Below are 23,208 nucleotides of genomic sequence, written 5' to 3'. Positions count from 1 at the left end.
ATATATACTATATGTGCATAACATTTGCCGAAGAATAATTAAAAAATTAAGAAGTTATTAAATACATTTCTTTTCTCAAAATTTGAAGCTACTGTAATAATTAATAACATATAATTTAATAACAAAAATTATTACAAATTAAAAATTTAAAAATTTTTTCTTATTTAACAATTATTTGCCGTATTATATAATATTCTCTTATGAGAGAAATATGAAGAAAGAAGAACGCTACATCGATGTAACATGTTTCATGTATTCTTCATAGAAAAAATTTTGTAATTTCTTCTTCTATAAAGAAATAACGTACCAATTATTTTCCACTTTTTTCATTATTCCGCTTCGGGCTACAATTTAAAAAAATTGACAGAGGAAAGCATACGTAACGAGCTGTCGCTCGTTAGTAACGTGCTGTAATTTTCTGCTGTATTTTATTTCACTCCTTACCTGATAGCATCAATCATTTGCAGCCCCATGTTCACGCAATTGTAAGCATGATTTGGACGGGACACCGGAAGCCCGGAGACACAATAGTAACAATCGCCCAAAATCTTGATTCTCATGCACTGATTGTCCTAAAAATCGTAAATCAATTTATCATTTAATATGTCCCAAAATTATATGTATATATCATATAAATATATTAAAATTCAACTCGAATCTAGATAATTACTAAAAGAGGAAAACGTAAAGCAAATAATTATAAACAAAAATAATATACTCTTTTATATAATAATTGATTTCTTAGTAATTGTCTCGGCATAATGTATTTGTATTCTTTTATCAGATGCGTACAAAATTTTCGCAGTCTATTAAATATTCAAAAGTTTTACTGCATCGCGAGACGCGACGATAATAATTTTACATAAATATTAATGTTCTGGTAATTGTTAGCTAACGACAGTAATCTACGGAGAAAACACAAAAGCCATAATTCTTCGTGTTGCAATTATAGAATCAGTTTTGAGACTAAAAGATAATTTTCGAAAATAATATCTATTTATATAAGATACTCATTTGTATTTATATATATATATATAAATGTTTTGAAATAATTTATAAATTTTTCTTTACATAATTGTTGGTTTTTATTAATTATAACATCTGTTTAATTAGCATTCCATTGTCGATTCAATTAACGCTTTGTGTAAATTAAAAAGCCATGAGAGTGCAGTAATTTATATTATTAACTACTACAAATTTTATGATTCTATCGTAAATCCGTGTTTCGTTACAAATGTTCATTTTCACCGTAAATGCTATTCATTGTGAAAATGTGCCGATTGTAGAACTTGTTAATTAATTGTCTCTTTGAGAGAGTCTATTCGTCCAGAGGATGAGAATTATTCTCTTTTTCTTATCGAAGATGGACCTGGAATATCCCTGCGGTGATTTGCTTGCGTAGGTAGATAAATACGCTCGCAAAAGACGGAAAATGAACAGAAGCATTCCCGATGAAGCCACGATAGCCCCGCATATAAATTCCATCCATATAAATGGAATAAAGTTTTTCCATCTGCGACACTGTTGCTCGGTGTGTCGCGAGATGAATATCCCGCGTTCTCTCGACACAATTGGATTTCGAACGGTGAGGAAGGAACAAATGTGGAAAGTTGAAAGCCAGTATCCATTCGGAAAAAGCTACCGACGTCTATATAATATATGTCGCACCTCGTATCGTGGTAAAATAGCCGCGTAGGATTCAAAATGCCAAGAATAAAGTTTGGAATTTTATTCGGCTCGCGTCGCATCATGCCCGATTTATGGCTTATCTTGAATCTGACCTGGACTCGATCTCTAATCTGGATCGGTTACTACGATCTGATCTAATTTGGACCTATAATATCCATGAGTTAAGGTTCGATCTAAAAATAGATCTGTTTTCATCATCTAAGATGATATTAAAGATAAAAATTAGAAAAACTTCAGTTTAAATTTAATATTATATATTATGTATAATTATATAAAATCCAGAAAGATTTAAGTTCAAATCTAATATTATATGTTATGTATTTATATACAATCCAATTCGGGGAGATATCGTAGGATGTGTTTGGATCTATGTTAAAAAATGCAGAATTGAACAAAGTTTATCGCGTGATAATATGTTGCAAAGTTATTTATAACTTTGCTACAATATAGATATCAATAACATGGAATTAATATAAAATTATAAGAAAAAGTTTTGAAAGGTTTTTCGTTTCTAATATTATCCAATATTATACATATATGTGTATGTACCTGTATAATCGATTTGAAGCTAAGAAATTTTCAACAAGGATTATTTCTCGATTAAGATTTTTCTTTTCCATTTTCCGCATCGCTGTTTTATTCGTTTATATTTACCTGACTTCTTATTCAGTCTAATTTTGTCAACCATGAAATTTAATGAAACATTATCGAAAGAAGAATTGCTACGATCATTATACACATTGCGAGGCACATTATTATTTCTTACCATCGCTATGTTGAAAAGAAAGCAAAAGAAAAAGAATGTAAAACAGCTTCTAGATATCTTTCATCTCTGATTCCCTTCATCGTGCGTAAATCCGTGCTTTATCATTATTATTTAATATTATGTAAATTACGAATGCAGCAAATATTTGGAATTTTATGATGGTCAATATTTGATGGTAATTAAACGATAATATTGTTTAATACTACGGAGAAAGATAGCTATTTTGGAAGAATAGCGTTTTTTTCAGTTGAATTTGATTATTCATTTGAAACGATGTTTAAAGTATGTATAGACTTACACGACCGTAAAACTCGTTTAGCTTCACGAAATGTGTCGCAAATAAATTTTTTTCTTTTTTTTCAAAAGTATGTTTCCAATAAAAATGTTTGTGTATAATTGCTCTTGTATTTGATTTGACAAGGATTACATTTTTAGAATGGTGATTTCAATTTTGATAATTTCTCTCTATTATTGATTTGTTCGACACAGTTTCTTATTTAATTATTTTAAAATTGACATGTGTTATTTCAATGTAAAATGTTTTAATCAAATGTACAAGTAAGTTTTTCAAAATTCTAATATAAAATGCAAACACATAAAAATAAAAAATAATTTTGAAAAACAATTTCTTCCTTCTTATTAATCTTATTTTCTCTACTTATAAGGATTTAAAGAGATTATTTTTTATCTTTATTTCTTTTTGCATTTATTTTCTTGAATAAATAATTGACAAAATTCCAATATTTTAGCACATAATTTTATTCGAAAATTTGACTGTTTTTTTAACGATATTATCCCATAATTTCTACATCGTGAAATAATTTGTTGCTCGCAAATTGCGATTTATTGCTGAAAGTGGGCAATTACACGACAATTCAAGAAACGAGAAGTTACGAGCTGCAAAAGATTACGTCGAATGTATCCGAGTCTGAAATCAGCGCCGATAAATTTCAGTTTAGCCGGCAAGGAAATTGAATTCGAAAAATTTTGTCATCGTGATCTTTCGCCGATCGAAAAATTATGAAAATAACCACCGTCTTTCGAAAACAGCCGTGACTAATACAACGCAAACATATAGTGAGATTCTCTTAGACGCGGAATTTATCTATGGCATAATTCCATCATCGATCTGCATGTCTTTGCCACATTTTCACCGTTATTACGCGATGAACATCTGGAAGTTCGTTCTTTACTCGCGCGCAGTCATAATAAACAATTATACGCGAATTTGTTGATATTTCACGAAGATATTCGATCGCAATATATCGGACATTTAATCTTTCTTACAAGTAGGCCTAAGAACTCCAATATTCGATAATTGGAAATTGCAGCAATTAGTAAAAATTTTACGTGTGAAAAGTTTAATGACGCATCTCTAAAGAACTCTGAATATTCTTGGAAACTCGATAAAATTGATTGTTCAATTAAAAATTCGATATTCTCGGCTTTTATAGAGTATAATAAAGTCCAAGTTTGGCAGGAAGCCAAATTTTCTTATTTCTTTCAAACAGCAATGTAAAATCTGCGTTTAAAAACATAAAAATTTTTGTATTAAATATTTTATAGATAATTCTACTAAAAATCAGAATTTGAAATATAATTTTTTATTAATTTTAGCTTTGTTAGAAAATTAACTTGTATCAAAATTAACTCCACTGTTTACGCGCTCTCTCTAATATGCGGCAACATTTATCTTCACAAAATCTTATCAAAACCGCAATTTTTGTCGCAAAAGCAACAACAAATCGCAAAAATAGTTATTCGAGACAATCAAACCTAAAACGACTCAAATCGCACGTGTTAGTTGTTCGATCTTTTTGCTCGGTCAGCGCGAAACGACGCAAGCTCGGAAATGAAGGAAAGACGATCTGCGAAACGACACGCGCTCCGGTTATACAGCTGCCTGCGTTGAATCAGCGTGTACCACTTGGATTCATGCCGCGCTCGGGTGTGACGCCATAAGTCCTTCCGGCTACTATAAAAGCAAGTTATGCGATCCCGTAAAGAGCAAGAGGCCTTGGGCGTTGGTAACGTGACACGTGACCCACAGTGTGTGTGTGTGTGCGAGATTTAGCAAGTCTTACATTAGCCAGCTAATTCTCGTTTCGCTAGCTAAGTTCCTAGCTAGATAGCTCTCCGATCAAACGTTCGGCTTTATGAACAATTACTAAAACTCGCTTGATTGATAACGTTATTGATTAATAACGACAATATTGCGGTCGTGGGAGAGAATTGAAAAATAAATAAAACTTGATTTTAAAAGTCCGCTCGATTGCGGATGCAATCTCTTCAACGCCGGAAATGCGTGTTGTATATTTATTCATCAATATTAGCTTTTATCAATTTATCGAGTTGTGTGTTTACGTGTTACGTTTACAGTTTTGACTCGGCAAATAGTTTTTAAAATTCTGCAATAAACGATGGAAAGTAATAAATAAAATAAAAAACTAATAACCAAGTTGTAGGCTTACAAAATATTATGGAAATAATTAGTAAATATCATTTTTTCAAGTGATCTGTATTTTTTATACGAAATTGAATATTTCGATTTTTTGGTAAAAATGCTTTACATTCCTCCAAATGAAAAAGTTGCAGTTTCTCTAAGAGTGTAAAGATATTCTTTTTTATCTCAATAAATTTTTTTTGATATGCTAATAAAGCGTTGCTTTCCCAAAAATTCGAGAATATTGTTTACTATCATGTTTCATTGTCGTTCCGAAAACAATCTTTCGCGCTAATGTAGCATGACGTGAAAATCCATGCTTTCTCTTTGCCAAGAGAAAGAATACGAGCGGCATCCGATTATGAGAGAGAAGTACGCAATATAACTATACATTTTGTCTTCTCTCATAGCTTTATTAGATTGTAGGTTTATCAGTCTAAGAACTTGTCTTAATGGTTTTTGCGGAAAATCTATAGAACGGCATAAAAGTACATTTTTAAGCATTTTCATTAGAGTTAAATTATTTCATTAAAATGCAGAATTCCACTTTCATATTTAATTTTTTATGTATGATCCTAATTAAGTTTTACATGTTAATAAACCGTCGTTTTTCATTAAAACTAGGAAACATGGTATTATAAAAATTTATCTTCAATTTTTATAGTTATTATTAAGTATATTTTATTTGCTATTACATTGTTATACTCTACATATTCAATTTTTTATGTAGATAAAATTTTAGTTTGAAAAAAGAAAAATAAAAGATAGCCGTTAGCGCAAACAAATTGCATTTTGGGAACGAGAGTCAACAGATATGTAAAAGAGAAACTTTTCATCTTCATCACTCTATCACGCACAGTTTGATTGAACATTCAATATTTGTCATAAAAGTGCAACCTCCGTCATATACATCATGTTATCTCGTTTATTATGTTTTAACCCAACTGATCTATCATTTTTGCAGCATTCTACCACTGCAAATTTCAAAATGCATTGTGGACATCCTTTTTTCGATTTTCCATTCTCTTTCATTTCTCTCTATGCTTCCGTATTATTTCCTATTATATTATGTGAAATATATATATAGTGTTTTCTTTAGCATGTGTGTTTTTACAACAATATATAACGCTACGCAATATACAACTCATTAAAAATTTGAATTATTTACATAGTAATAAAAAATAGAAGGCACTTTATTGAAATATATTTTATTTTAAAAATGTTTTACAATTGGATGGTCATTTGTTATTTAACGTGAAAAGACTATAGTTTGTATACATCAAACAAAACTTTTTCAATAAATCAGAAACTTTATTTAAAATTAAAGTTAATCTTTTAATTTCCATTTTTTCAACAAAATTAAAACTGTAAAAGCATTGTGGAATATACATATTTATAGCTAAAGCTCTAGGAAGATGTAAGAAATTATGAGTTAGAGTTAATTACATAACAAAACATGTAATGAGCCTAATAATTGTGAAAAAATAAAAGTAAGTTTTGAGTTAATAGAATTTTTTAGTGTCCGCCTCTTGCATATAAAAGAAGATAAGACTTTTGCTGTTTGCAAATACTGAATTGTAATAAGTTTCGCAATTTACAAGCTTAAGAAAGATGTAATTTTTAATGTATTAAAACAAATACATTTAATCGAATGGCACTGTAATGGATTATGGCAAAATTAAAATATAAACATTTATTACGCATAAATAAAATAAAAAACAAATAATTACTATACTTGTATTAGTTTATATATTTTATGCTTTTCGATGAAGATTTATTTATGTCGAGTCGCGAATCGAGAAATTTATTTAATCAAGAGGAACTCTGTTTTAAAGCCGTGTTGACAGATTGACGGAAGAATTCAATTTGCCTGCGCTGCTGAAAAATGTTGTTTGAATCGTTAAACAGAGGTAAACGCGCAAACTAAAATCAGAAATATTCTTCGAGTAAAGCTTATAAATATCGGATAATTTTTCAAATTGCAGCATTTAATGTAACAGATATTTCTTTGAGTCACAAAAAATTTTTATTAAATATTATACACAAGCGGAAGATTTTTTCTAACTAAAACTAAAAAATTGTTCTCTCAAAATATCAGAAATTCTCTTATATTAAAGTTATATTAAAATCAAATGTTCGTATATTTCGGGAAATAACATTTATTGAATTGGAAACGCGTGAATATTATTCTCCTATAAATTAAAAATACACACTTTGTGTCTTTCTTTGCACAAGATATAGACGATCGTATATCGTGTCTGTTGGTAAAGGGGGTAAAAGGTTTCAGAATTTTTTTTTGTTCTGCATTAATGGATCCTTAGTCAATCTAAAGTTAGTAAATAGCGATATCAACGATAATATACCTAGCAAAAAATCTAGTTGCGACGAAGTGTGGCTTTCTCTCTCTTTATCAATCCGATCGAGCGTCGAACGTGCTTGTCTCGCGTTGAAATCAAATTTGGAAATAATGCGAATAATTCTAGACGCGTATTAATAAAAAAGGAGAAGTGTGCGATGAGAATATGATGCGTATTGAATAAAATTTATTTTGTATGCATTTTTTTACACAAAATTATTTGTATATGCAATTAGAAAAGCGTTTTATTAAATTAAAAAGTTTATTTTTGGTTACATCGAAAATTTAATTGAATATAAAATAAGTTAATTTAATTTAGACTTAGTTTGCTCTTACCTGTGCTATTTGATCAAACCTGCCAAAGAGTTCATTAAGAGTCTTTACGAGATCGGAAGCTGAGAGCTGCTCTGATAGAGGTGTAAAGTTGACGATATCCGCATAGAGAATACTACACAAGAAAGATATTTTGTTTTCCAAAAAATTATATCTCTTGTGTCTTATAAAGTTTCCCAAAATATAAGATATTTAAGATATAAATGTGAGATTTTACTATTGTTCTTTTATAAATATATTTATAATTTAAGTTTAATAGTTTATATTATGTATCTTTTTTTGCAAAAACAAAAAAAAACAGAAAATATGTTTAATAAATTATTTAAAACTTTGTGAAGAAATATCAATGTAATCAAAGAATATTAATGTAAAGATTAAACTTGAATTTGTATAGATAGAGAGTAATGTACTTTTAATTTCTCGCAAGAAAGTATTTTAAAGAAACGAATAAAATTTTATATTTTCAATATTGTGCATTTTACATTATCTCATTAATCTTGGAAGCATTTGAAAAATATATTTTAAAGCAAGAAGCGCATATTGAGAAAAAATTTGCCTTTGATCGATCATTTAAAGTGCACACGAATTAAATTGGATGCTGCACAATCGCGCGCGCTCGTGATTTAAATTCAGACATCGCTGAATTGAGGCATAAAAGGAAGAGCGATCAAAAGCGATATGCGACATATACTGCGTGCGTTTAATTCGATGTAATCGATATTTTTTATTATCTTTGATCTATATAATTATCGAGAGAACTACACATATACGTCTCTCTTTTAAAAACACTGATTAAATTATTTCTTTCTTGACCTTGTGCGAAATACTTCACATTATTTTTAACGTTACCTTTTTCGTTGCAGATCGATTCGAATGAATATTTGTATATGAATAAAATTTGTGTATGAATATTCTTATAGTAAAGATATCAAAAAACATTTAAGATTTAAATGTTGATTCTCTTGTAGAATCAAAATTATATTATAATTTATTCGGATATTTATTTATTTCGAATTTGTATAGAAGAGAATGAATTTTTGGATTATGTCAATTAAAAAAATATCGTCCGTAAAAAGTAGAAATCCGTTTCTTCGATCCGATTACGATCGAAGAGATGGACTATAAATTTTAATGACGTACCTAACGTTATTATGTCGCTGTACATACATCTCTTGGAACGTGGTTTGCTTATGCTTATTAGCTTCCTGACAAGCATCCGCCATTTTCAGCATTATACTTCTTTTTACCTACAATAAAATATATTATAATGTACTAATATTTTTTTTTTTCAATAAAAACATTATCTATATATGCATATAGTGGTTTTCTATAAAGATAAGTCTCGTTACGTAAAAGCTTTGTAATAATTAACTTGACTCTCCATTATATTTAAATATTATGTTTATATATTCTTATGAGAGAGAGAGAGAGGGAGAGAGAGAGAGAGGGGGAGAGAGAGAGAGGGGGAAAGAGAGAGGGAGGATACAGAGGAAGATGGGGTTGAGATGAGAGGAGACAGAAAGGGGTCGAGACGAAGAGGGGAAAGTCGAGGACTTTACTAGAGGAAATAAACAATGGGTCGGTAACCTACGTTCGGCGTGGTACACGCTGCCAGAAAATTACCCGAGATACCGAATAATGGTGTGTGTGCGAGGAGACGAATCTCTTATTCTTCTTTTCTCTGCTCCTCCTACGCTTTTATATTCTTATTGGTTTTTTTGCTTCATTTTTTTTATTGGAAAATAATAACCACGAGTATTATGCATGGTGGCGGTTGGTTTTATATTTCTTTACATTTTTGTTCGCAACAATTTTGGAGAAGTGTAAAAATAAATGTAATCGATATGAGAAGATACGCAGGTCGGTTGTAAATTACGCGTTAAATTATAGATTGATTGGGATTAATTTATGCATTAATTTTAATATCGAGATATTGAAATTTTACCATTTTGTCAGACGAAGGAATTCATCAAATCTTTTTTTTTTTTATTCTCATTATCCGTCAAAAGAAATGAAGCAGGATACGGTCCAATACAAATCTAATATCAATTAAAAACTTTCCCTCGCGTACAGAGCGTAGCTCTATGCTCTCCTCGCGTTTCCTTCCTTCCAATTCTCTCGCGGCCGTTCGGTTGAGCACCGAAGCCGAGCCGGGCCGAGCAGAGTGGCGTCGAGGACACGTAGAGGCGAGGCAGCTTCGCGTAAACCGCAACCGACCAAGCGCGACCGACAGCTTCGCCAACACTCCGCGGCACTGCCTTATATTCCTTCTCGCCCCGTGAAAACAAGATAAAGAGCTGGCTGGCGAGCTGACGGTACGGAAAGAGCGGGCGATTATAGAAGCGAGGGGATTTACAGACTCGCCCGCGCGGCGTATACCGCGCTGAATCGCGCAAAAAGCGTACGGTCCTCGCGATAAAACGGAACCGCGATCGTGACGTAGGCGCGCGTGCGCGCTTCATCGCGTATTTATTATATTTCATTAGGGGAGTCTATCTCTCTTTCCCATTCACTCGTTCTATCTCGTACGCGCCAGAGGCAAAAGGGGGATGGAACGTCGCGTATACGCGTATGTGTATTACCCATTCCGCGTCCCGCGAAGCATGACAATGGGCTTTTCTAATCCTCCTTTGGATTAAGGGTCGAAAGTGACGGAGAGAGGGAGAGAGAAAGGGGGGCGAGAGAGAGAGAGAGAGAGAGAGGGAGAGAGTGAGAGAGAGAGGGAGAAAGGGAGAGAAAGAGAGGGGGAGAGAGAGAGAGAGGGAGGGGGAGAGAGGGGGGGGGAGAGAGAGAGAGACGTATTGAAAATTTATACGAATTGAAAATGTGTGCATTATGCAATCTCGCATTGACAAAACATTGTGTATGCCAAAAGTTTTCGATTTAAACACGCAATCATTCATTCAAAGTCGTAAATTATTCATGTCGCACATTGATATCGTTATACAATTCGCATAATAACGCTTGCATTCGAAAACAACCGGAATCTGAATTGCAATCAATTTCAATAAACAAATCCGCTTTGCATTGTAAGTAGTATTAAAAGTAATCGATTCCTTAATAGTATTTTTTATATAGTGAGTTGCAAGAGTAAAGAAATATTACTAAAAAATAGTGTAAAATATACTAATAAAAAATAATCTCTTCGTTTAGTTATTTTTCAACGTTTACCTATAAAAACTTTATAATTGTAGATATATAGAGCTGCTAACATAAATCTGTCTATTTATACTGACTTGTAAAATTATATGTATTGTAGCAATATGTGGTATATCACAAAGATCACATATATCTAAAACTGACAACGTGCGAAGTTTGATGTCGCTGCGCCGAAAAGGATCTCATTGAGTATTTGCATAAAGGACGAACGTTTACACGAATATTCGTTAGATTCTAACGATAGATACCATCAACGCGTCCTCAAACTATCCCCGATGTATATGTATATATTACGTAACGTTATACATATACTCTCGAGCTCTTCCGCGCGCGGATGGACGTGTCTCTTCTCAGAGATGTAATTAACACGACCACGAAGACCTTTCGATTGATCGTTCCTATCCGCGCATCCCATAAATAACTGACATAAAACTTTCATAATCGTTTTAAACCATATATGTTATCCGTCTCTTGTTTCAAACGAGATCCTTACCAATCTAATTTCGCAGAGATAACTTTTACATCGATCTTTAATTACTTCTACCGAAGAACTTCTCGCAAAAGTTGATTTCTATTGCAGAGCGATATCTGTCTTAAACCGATCTATATCAGATCGTGCACAGATCGTAATATACGCAAAGTACGATAAAGAGACAATCGCGTTTAGAATTTAACTCTTACTTCTTCTACATTAGAGAAACTACTTACTTCTAGAGATGCAAGCACTTGCAAATTTTATTTCTGGAAAGATTTCGTTAAATTAATTTCTTGTAATTGACGCATATATATAGTTAAAAGCTGAAAATATATCATAAATAAAAATGTAATTAAACATTAATCGATTGATAATCGCGTATAATGACAAAAAGTTTTTATACATAAACATATCTCCACGGCACGCACAGCGAAGAACTCATCGCTTGAGCTTCCGTAATAAACTGTAATCTAGATTTTAATTGGATTCACGGAAAATAATTTCGCGCGATATATTTTTATAGCTCACCTCTGCCGCGATGTAGGCGGGAATAACGCTCAGCAATAATTGCTCCTGTTGCTCTCTCTCGCATTCTAACTTGATTCGCGACTCGATCACCGTCTTCGTGCCTGAGAAAGTTTTTCTATGGGCTGTCGTCGTCAAAATCCTATAGTACATACCTGCGAGGATAGCAGCCAGGAGAAACACGATCTCCACAACAATCTGTCGAAAAAAATATTTCTCCAAAATGCCTAATACGTGTATATCGATTAAAGCATATTCTTAAAAACTTCAGTTTTTAATAAATTCCAGAATATATAAATCGTTTGCTGCAGTGTAACATCAAAATGCGTTTTTTTAAAGTTTTATATATTAGTTTTCGCGATATACATATGTGTCTAATAATATGATTTTATTAATTAAAGCACGTTTTCAGAAATCCTTTATAGTAATTTCCTATTGTATGATTTCTTATATTCTTTATAATATATAATAGATCGATTAAAAAAAAAGATTATAAAAAAACTCAGCTACATTTACCTGAATTACATTATAATAGTTCGAGAGATCCTCAAATCTAAATCTTCTCAAAATATGCGCGAGAGCCAGGATACAGCCGATGTTAAGTGGTATTTGCCACCTCATTTTAGGCAGAATGGCGATTATTGACAGGATGCAGGCAAACAAGGGCAGGACTCCGCTTAATATTAGAATTCCTAGACCAAGTATGATGGAGGATGTTAAGCCTATTAAAATCCTGGATCGTTTGGAGGTCATAGTCGAGGATAATTGCGTGATCACTAAAAGTGTCAAGGATACGATGAACATAGTCGTCAATGTTGATACAAGATCGATCACGTGGAACAGCTTCTGAAAAATATTTTTTAGGCAAGATCAATTCTCTCTATGATACTACCTTCGATATTTACTTCGATATGTTTTATCAACCTATTTCTCTCTATTAGCTGTCAGAACTTAATTATTTTTACAATTTAAAATTTTCGTTAAACTTTATTTCTTCGAATCTCTTGAAATAAATTTGTCTTATCGACGATTGATCTCATGTATGTATCATTTTTTAATGTCGAGAGAGAAAATAGAAAAAAAATTTTTTCGATTTGAGATAAATCACGTTATTAATATTCCTTATACGTTTTTTCACGGATTGCTAATACGGAAAGATGAACATCATTTATTTTTTGTGAATCCAATCTTAGTGCACGGTGTTTTATGTATTCTTGGCGAATCCATCGATTTGAACAGCTTCTGCGTTACCTTTGCATCACCGATATCAATATTAATTCTTAGCTTCTGCTAACGAACATCCTTTAATATCGGGACACATCTTGTTAACTGATTCGCGAAGAATACGTATGCACAGTGCCGAGAAGCACCTTGAACCGATATCGATCCGTTACAAAGGAGAGCGCTAGATGGAATTTTAATTGAAAATTAATTACGGCTTCGATCGTCATCTTGTAATTTCTACTCTTGAAAGGTAATGATGTTTCAACTTAGGATAACTTGAACATTTTGCTTTGAATGAGCATTGATTTTCGAAAATAATGGTTTATTACAAAATAGTAAGACGGAATAGTAAGCTAAAAATCAATATGTTGAATATTTTATTGCTATATTAAAGTTGAAACATTTTAAATGACATAAAGATTAAATAATAAATTCTAATTCTTTTTTATTTTAGAATTTTTACAAAGGAGGATAAAAATAATTTATGTCTATTGTTATGTCTATTATATTTAAACAAAAGTTTCTTTTTCAGACAAATTCTTTTTACTGACAATTTAAATAATTTAATAGCAATTTAATAATTACTGTTTGATCAACAATTAAAAAATATATAATGTTTAAAAAATGCTAATAAATATGATATTTTTTGATTTGTTATAAAACACCGTAGAAGATTATCAATACTTACAGGATAATTGGTGAAGCATAGAGCACCTAGAGCGACTAGTGAAGCAATTGCGGCGACGCAAAGTGTCCCCGTGTAAAGAGACGCCGTCAGTTTCCCTTCGTATTTATCACGAAGTTCCTGAAGTGCCTTAACGCCAGCATCGCCACCCATAGCGTCGCCGAGACTTTCTGGAAAAAAGTCATATCTCTATATTAACTTTGTTGCATCCATATATTACATATGTAAAAGTAACATGTGTAAAAGAATTCCTAGATGTGGAAGAAAATTTCAGAAATTCGGAACACGTTGTATATACTTAATAGTTGTCGCGAAGAGATATCTGTCGGATTCACGTAACAAGAAGGTGAGGTAAAACTGCATAAAAGGTAACACACCTCCGATTTAATCGCTACTTAAATATGTTATAGGGGAAGTTTTTCTGAGTAATTTCCCGCAAGAAATTTGTGGGGGACGGCATTAGTTTAGGAGATATAACAAATTGAAGTGAACAATTGAAGACTTCTCTTTTGGAAGAGCTTTTATATCGCGATGCTTAGTATTGTAATTAAACGTTGTATAAAGTTGTATAACATTGCATTATGAAAACTTCAATCATAGTCAAGCTTAAGTAATTCTTTAATCTAAATACGAGCGAAATTTGTCGTAGATATGATACATTTTGTAGTCATATTTATATGATTGGCCTCTCAATTATTATGTGAGCATCTCTCTCATATTATTATTACATATAGATACAATAATATTTAATTAATTATGCAGTAAAAAAAGTCAGATCAAAAGTCAGGTAAAAATTCTCTTTAATATTCATACGTGTATATTGCTTCGTAACCTTAAAGTTTCCATTTATATATGCTAAAATTAGATACATGAAATTGTTATTTGTAATGTTATATTTAATATATTTATATTGTACTTTAATATATTTATATTGTATTAATATATTGCATATGTGTTTAATATTCCAAATTAAAAAGATTCATAATATATATTTACATTGTTATATCTTATCATCGACATATTATTTTAAATAATAATTTCTATATATGTATAAAAAAGCTTTCCGCAATTTTTGTTAAAGATCATTAAATTCCTTGCAGAAAACACATAGTTCTTGCATGCGCTTTAACAACCAACTCTTTTTGCCAACGATGATGGCATCCATAAATGTTAATTGCGAGTGGCTTAAAAGACGAGTAGAGAGAGAAGATTATGATCGATACATAGCGTGGAAAAGTAGAGTGAGCACAAACTTAATTAAACTGATTAATAATTTATATCCTCATTCTTAATTACAATTAGATGGAAGATACAAAGATAAAGTTGAAGATTGTAAACAAAAATAGAACACAATTCTTAATATTACTTGGAAATGTAACGTAAAGTTTTATTTGATCTCAAATTAAGCGCAACAAAATATAAGTTAAATAGAATTGATTTACTTTGTAAAACAATACAATTTTATATAAAGACATTATATATTTTTATTTATTATATTATATATTTTGCTTCCTCATAGAGGAAGCTTTGTTTTTGTGACAAAATTTTTTTTCCAGTTTTCTATGCCAATGTGTTTAGAATGTTCCAAAACTTCAAAAAATCAAATTTTTTTTTAATGTCTGTATGTATGTATATATGTATGTATGTATGTATGTACGGAATGTACATTGTACAATCTCTAACTTCCAATTTTTGAGATACCGGGCTAAATTTTTTTAAATGTATAGAGTATCATTAAAGAATGGTTAGTATTGAACTTGATGAGGATCGGTAAAAGGGTTAATTTTTTTATAAAATTTTGAATTTTTTGAGAAATGTCTGTACACGCTGTAACTTTCGCAAATTTTGAGATATCTTCCTCTATGAAAAAGCCAAAATTGAAAATCTGCCCGCTTGCTTTAAGGAGCTTAAACTTTGTGGGTGAAATAAAACGATGACGAAGCAATATGCAAGTTTCTAATTTGCACAATTTTCATCTTGTTTTAAATATTTTATTGAAAGAAATTAAAAAAAATATTGTTTTAAATATTTTATTAAAAAAAAAATAATAAGATTTCATTTGTGCTAGTATTTATGATCTTTAAAACAGATAATAAAGTACATATGTAATGGATATTGCATTCGCGTAATTTCATACAATAAGGGAGTACGTGTCGAGTTATAAGAGCAAACCGAATATTTCACTACTTCTCTCGCAAAATGTTTCTCTCCTTCGTCTTTTACCACTTTCATAAAGGACCTAATACTTTTATCGTGCGCTATATTCTCCTGTTCATAGATTTTATTCTGTTTCGGCGTAGAACAAAAAAAAGATTGATTAAGTTAAATCATTTCCAAGTTCGTGACTCTCGAAGTTTTAATATGATAATGTTCCGTCGATAATTTGTCCCGATAGAAACTTGATACGTGAATGATATGCGTGCGAAGGTGTTTTGAGAATGTCAAGTATTCAGCGAACATGTCCAGAAAATCGATCAGTGCAAATGGCAAGGATCACTGTAAAGTATCAGATTTTATGTTTGCTTACGTAGCATTTAGATTTTTATTTCAATATTTAAAATTTCATACAGTGTATATTTTAAGAAAATTATCGAATTTTTTATATAAATATCAGTTGCGCAAATATTCGCACAAAAAATATATTTATTTATTTTTATTTATAAAAAATATATATATTTTTGATACTTTCGTATAGATATATATATTTATTTTAAATTTATATTATATTTATATTATCTTTTCTCTCTTTCTTTTTCTCTTTCTGGTTTTCTTTTCATCCTTATTTTTTCAATTATTTTGATATTTTTTAAGCAGAGATCTTATAATAATAACTGCGTTTACATCATATCAATTCGCGGGTTTCATACATTTTTGAACATTATTATAATACACATCTAAACTAGTTTTTATTACAATAATCTTTTTTTTTTCAATCGTCACGAATGGCATAATCCATTGTTTGTTCGTTTATTGGATTTTTGTAATGAAAGCGTAAAAGTGTAATGAATAAAAAGGCGTAGCCGTGTATCGCGTGGCCGTGCGCAGCTCTACAGGTGCATTAACTTAATTGATCGAGATTGTCGTCGCCGACGACTAAATGAATCAAGCTAATCCGCTAATGAAACAAGTCGCGTTCAGACACGCGATCCGAGCTAATAGTTCGATAGAGTCAAGGATAACCGTGTCAATGATTCTAATTAGCTACCACTCTTTCGCGTTGATATAAGCTATGATACACGAAGGTGCGCAATTAAGCACCTTATTAAATGGATTATAATGTTCGGATTATCGATCGCAAAATTATTCCGCTCGGTTTGCCCAATTGCTGCATGTGTACTATATTGCCTCTGTAATTCGCAAATGTAAATCGTGATAATATTACGTGACAAGTAACGTAATATTACGTAGCCAATATTACAATAGAATTATCAATTAAATGAAATATAACAATAATAATAAATATAGAAAAAAACAAAATGGAAAAGATAGAATAAAGTGTATTATACATATATATTACACATACATAATAATAACACAGATGCTTCCCGTTTTTCATTTTACCGCTTCTTTCTACATTAATAAATTTTTGCGAAATAGTATCTTTATTATACGATATGAATAAATTATATGCAATTAAAAGACATCGCTATTCGTACAAATACTATTCACGCATTATATTGTTATTTTCCATTCCACTTAATAGTTTCTCGTAAAATGGAACTGTGCGACACTTCATTAAAATGCGCTTTAATTGGGCGTTCACATTTCTCTCTCTTTCTCCTTTTGGACATCGCAACTAGTCGTGAAATGCAACGGCGTGATAAACCGCTGTCTGAATCGGGAGAATTTTTCCCGAATGGAGAATAGTTTGCCCTTTCTCTGCATTCATATAACTTTCAATACTTTCTGCTCATCAATTGCACAAAAGTGTATCCCCGCATAGAAATCATGAGAATAACTTTTGCACAAAAGTGGCTCTGCATGTAAATCTGTATTTATATATAAACGATTCTTTATGGAGTAAAAAATATAATATTATTTTTAATATAAATACAATTTCTGATGAGAGAGAAATAAATTATTATAATTTTTTGCAATCTTTATCTAAATAGTGATCAAAAATATTATTAAAAATTATATTTTTATATTAAAATTAGTCAATTTTATATTATTATAGAATTATTTTCATTTAGTATGTACTAAGTTCTTTTTAAGTATTATAATTATGAATATTTTAAACGAAAGTTCTGTTTAAATAAATGTCAAAAGTTACCATCAGCTTTTTACTATATTTTTCAATATATTTATAATCCTTCCAATATTTACAATTTATACCAATATTACTCTTATAATAAACAGGTTTTGAAGTATATTTATACCGACAATTAGGAAGAAGATTGTGATTCGCTTGTGCTTTAATTAATGCCGTTCAAGTTCATTATTGTAACTATTAATATCGTCTCAAGAAACTCGGATCAATTTGGCGCAATTAGCACATCATCCGCGAAGTAAATTGCGTCATTATATAAACCAGAAACATGTCCTATCATCATCCCAAGTCTCTCTCACCCCCCCCCCCCCCCTGTGTTGATTACGAACTTCTAGTTCCGGAGTTTCGCGATTGCGTCGATTCAGCAATTATCGAATTCCGTATTTCCGTACGCTATGCTAACTTTGCGTTTTCGCGCTTTTCACTCAGTTTTTCGTATCACAGTGAACGAATTTAACGAAGGCATAACGTCGATGTCTGATATGCATGCGATGCACATGCGGGTTTCAAAATTCGAAAAAGTCGGCCGCTTCTTCATTTTTATCAATTTAATCTCTTAGTAACAATTGCAATTTTATCGTATTACTTTTAATATTCTGAGAGAATATCTGTTTTTTTTCTTTTTATCGTCTCTTCAATGTATCAATATATAAAACAATCTTCTTTTTTAATAATAACAGCAATAGGTTCTCTTTCTCATCTCAGAGTACAAAAAATTAAGTGGGAATAGTGGTAGATAAGAATCAAAATGTGGGTATTGATGTGCGAACTTATTATTGTTAAATTTTATTAACAAATATGCATTAAAAATGTACGTTTCGTACGTTTTTAACTTATTCAAATCATTTATTCAAATCATTTTATATAAATTTCCCTCTCTTTTTTCGAAAGAACTGAGTCTTACTTGAAGATAAAAATATAAACAAAACATTTCAAAACTCATTTCACGTGAAAGAGAAAACAAAAGAAAACACATTTATTTTACTTGTATATAATGATATATATTTAATATATGTGTTATTATCTTAACATGTAATATATATGTATCAATAAAATCCACGTTGAGAAACTTTTTCAATCGACGTTTGTTTCCAAGATTATTAAAAAATATACAAATTGCGTTACGTGCTTAAAAAAAAACCTAAACATACCTTGATGGCTTAATATCGAAGCGAAATTGTAGTCCATTTTTTCTTAATATCATTAACTTCCGTTTCTCGGTGCAAAACGCAAATCGTATTTTTGCGAAAATTTCAGGAAAATTCAAAGTAAATTTTTATTTCATCGTGAGAAACGATAGCGATGTCCAATACGCTGTTGTTTTCATATTTCGTATGCACATGTCGTAAAGCGTAATTGCGCGAAATTTAACACTAGATGCATCACCGAGCAACGATGCAACGATGCGACAATTGCGCTTCGCTGTGAGATACCGCGATTATGCGGCATGTGCGGATATCGCGGAATGTACATACATTTGCACACGTCGAACGTACAACAGGTATTTCACAAGGCGTCTGCATATCCAGTCCGGCCGCGACAATTCCCTGCTGTTTAAAAGCCGGCAATAATTGCGACGCGTTGGCAGCCTCGAACTAATTATCGCGCTTGTTTGATACCGCAGCCGCGACATGGACAGTCACTTGCCGCGTACTCGATTTTATATTTAATTGCAAATACGCACGAAGTGTGTCATTAGGTTAGCCGGTTGGTGTCTCGGTGCGTTATTGTTCCACTCGGGGATCGTCGTTTGGAATTAGTGCCATATTTACATAACTGGCGTAATCTCCACTCGACAGCGCTGTTAACCTTCTCCGTGTTATGCGCGTTTGTAAATCAATCTATATTGGATTATATAATGTCGCTTTTGCGATAATACAAGTCAAACGTGATTGACATCATTTTATTTTGAATAAATTAACAACATAGTCCCTCTCTCTTTTTCTCTCTGCCTTTGTTGATTTTCTCTGTAGAATTTAATATTGAAAGATTGATAAACTGATCAAATTTCACGTCATTCTATTTGAAATTGCGTTGCTTTTGCATAAAAACACGAACGATATACGCGCGTGACATGTTATATAAAATAATTTTATTCACGTTTTTCTTATGCTCTAAATGTAAATTTATTTCTCTTTGGTCAGATCGAGTACCAGGAATTTCATTGTCAAATGAAAATTACATATAAATGTATTCTCTAACAATAAGTAATATGCATGAAGCGACATGCGGGAAGATTCATTATGCTCGAGATGGGCATCATGCCATGCACCATCCGCACGTTTATTAATAGTGAGTTTTGCCGAAAATAAAATACCTCCGCATACCTATTGCATGTAATGGAGGAAAATTTCGCGGGATAGCTTTTGCATATCTCACATTGTACATAAATACATTTAGAGAAGTGTGAATCGATTGCCGAAATATACATATTTGTGTTTAGGTGTTTCTATGTCGCTATCTGTATCGCATCGTAACAAATGCGGAATGATAATAACAACAGAGTAAAAAGTGCAATATTTGTATATTTTTGCAGAAGGAAATACGACAAAAAGCGCAAAAAAATTAGATATTTAATATAAAATATTGCACCTTAATTTGTAAAAATTCGACAAAAATTTGATTCGGATTAAAAATTAAAAATCAAAAATAAAATATTTAATTTAATTTATCTTTGCAAAATATTTCATTAATTTAATATAATTTTTGGACAAAATTGTGGAGTATGCGTAAATTATCGAGAAAAGTAATAGAAGACACATTAGTAGATCAATGTTTTTTTGTTTGCCTCTATGCGCATTCTATTTTGTACCATTCCCGATGTATCCGTAGGATTAAAACAATCTTAGCTGTTCAAAGATGGCAAAAGCTTTCGATGCGCAAAATATCGCATGATACCATTATCATCAAGCTAGCAATATCATTAATGCATAACAGTAACATTTGACTATTATTCGGCACTGGAACATAAATAATGGTGTATTTGTAAGCTTGCGCCACCGTGTAAATAAAACTTTTGAATTATGAATGCGAGCAAATATTTTATTTGATATAAAATAAGATTAATTAATTAAAATAAAAATTAATTGGAAATAAAATAAGTTATAATTAATATATATCTGTATATCTTTACAAATCATAATTGAATTTACATTTATTGCAAATTTAATCATCATCAACAGAGTTAAAAAAATTAGAAACTTGCACATTGCTTCCTCATTATTTTATCTTACAAAGCTTAAGCTGCTTTAAGCATGCGGATTTTTCAATTTTTGCTTCCTCATGGAGGAAGCTTTGTGAGCAAAATAAAAATTAAAATAAATTCTTTTACCGATCCTCATTAAATTCAATATCAAACATCCTTTAATAATACTCTATTCATGTAAAAACATTTAATCCGATATCTCAAATTTTCTGAAAGTTACAGCGTGTAAAGACATTTTTCAAAAAATTCAAAATTTTATAAAAAATAAACCCTTTCATCGATACTCACCAAATTCAGTAGCAACCATCCTTTAATAATACTTTATCCATGTAAAAAAATTTAACCTGATATCTCAAAATTTGCGAAAGTTACAATGTATACAGACATTTCTCAAAAAATTAAAAATTTTATAAAAAATGAACCTTTTCATCGATTCTCACCAAATTCAATACCAACCATCCTTAAATGATACTCTATCCGTGTAAAAAAATTTAACCCGACATCTCAAATTTTCCGAACATTACAGCGTGTACAGACATTTCTCAAATAATTAAAAATTTTATAAAAGATGAACCTTTTCATCGATTCTCACCAAATTCAATACCAACCATCCTTGAATAATACTCTCTATCCATGTAAATAAAATTTAACCCAATATCTCAAAAATTGCGGAAGTTAAAGGTTGTACAATATATTGCGTACATACATACATATACACATACACACATACACACATACACACATACACACATACATACATACATACAGACAGACATTTTTTAGGAATATGATTTTTCGACGTTTTGGAACATTCTAAACACATTGGCATAGAAAACTTAAAAAAAATTTTGTCACGAAAACAAAGCTTCCTTTATGAGGGAGCAAAATTATAATCTTAATATATCATAATTTTGATCATACGTGCCTTTATATGTAAATGATTCTTGTTACTAAACATATACATATATTCGTTTATGAAAGATTGTATTATATTTTAGACCATGTTATCTACTAAATAAATAAATGGTTAAAACCGATTTGACAAGAAAAACATAATATTTCTATATATTATTAATTTCTATAGACAGACGGACGGACGGATGGACGTACAGATAGACGGACGGACAGATAGACAGGGTTTCTTATACATATATGCTTAGGATAGCTTGGCATTTGCGTATTTCCCATACGTAACTATATCCGGCTAGATGCTATCCCAACTGAAATCACATACTATAGTTAGCGAAAACCGATAGGACTCTGAATTCGGAAAGAGCGTAAGATAGAAACGACGCCGGAGAGGAGACGTACACTATTTCCAACAGCTCCAGCAAATTGTCAACGAGAATTATTTTCAATCTTAAAGGAATATTTTGCTTTATTTTTTTAAAATGACCAAGCGTTTTAGCTGTTTAACTTACAATTTATCATAAAATAAATGCAATAATTGCAACTTATGCAAAAATAGAATTCTAAGAAATAATCCGTACGAGAGAAATATAAACTGTCAAAAAGTAATTTGATTAAATCAATAACATCTTAGATATTAGCTTCTTTTCTAAGTGGATACAGCGTTATTAGGCTATCAGAGCCTCGAGATAAGATTTACGATTTAGATAAGCACTATATCTTGCTTCTTGTCCCGATTCGATGACTTTCTGCTGGATTATGACTTAATTGGCTTGTTTTTCGCCTTGTGCGAATGAGTTTCTATTATTTCGTGAAGATCATTGAAGGAAAGGTCGCGATAACGAAGTATTTTTACGAAGAGTGAGTATTGAGGGTAGAATTCATTGCTACTTTTCGATACATATCAAGAGCGGAGCGACGCGACGTCTATCGATTTGGTCTGACCACATTAGCTATAGTTTCACTGAATGGATCAACTTTCGAACGTGGATAAAAATACGGCATTAGATGGAACTGCAAAGATAAACTTTCGTATCTCTTTTCTTCTTTTGTTGTAGAAGAGTAATGTCAGCATGATTCAATTAATATAGCAAAAGAGTAAATATATCTATGCATATTTATATTTATTGGTATTTATATTAATGGTATTTATTTTGTATATATATATA

At 31.1% G+C, this 23,208-nt stretch overlaps 1 protein-coding gene across 5 annotated transcripts in view; it reads right to left on the bottom strand.

Moving 5' to 3' along the window:
- The window catches only part of LOC115233348 (adenylate cyclase type 2), a 42,351-nt gene that overhangs the window by 8,883 nt on the left and 10,260 nt on the right, over positions 1-23,208 (bottom strand). For 3 of the 5 annotated variants that reach the window (XM_029803722.1, XM_029803705.1, XM_029803740.1), the window contains 6 exons: positions 13,659-13,825; positions 12,263-12,592; positions 11,750-11,944; positions 8,728-8,834; positions 7,591-7,702; positions 445-572 (listed from right to left, as the gene is read on the bottom strand). In XM_029803722.1, coding sequence (XP_029659582.1) covers positions 445-572; positions 7,591-7,702; positions 8,728-8,834; positions 11,750-11,944; positions 12,263-12,592; positions 13,659-13,825 — 1,039 coding nt within the window. Of the gene's footprint in view, positions 1-444; positions 573-7,590; positions 7,703-8,727; positions 8,835-11,749; positions 11,945-12,262; positions 12,593-13,658; positions 13,826-19,076; positions 19,620-23,208 lie in introns of those variants that run through there. The other 2 variants (XM_029803731.1, XM_029803714.1) reach the window with 2 other exon arrangements.

Source organism: Formica exsecta, unplaced genomic scaffold (genome assembly GCF_003651465.1).
Source record: "Formica exsecta isolate Colony F162 unplaced genomic scaffold, ASM365146v1 scaffold105, whole genome shotgun sequence".
NCBI lineage: Eukaryota > Metazoa > Arthropoda > Insecta > Hymenoptera > Formicidae > Formica > Formica exsecta.
Note: the sequence above shows the minus strand (reverse complement) of the source record. Positions and strands in the feature narration are given on the sequence as shown.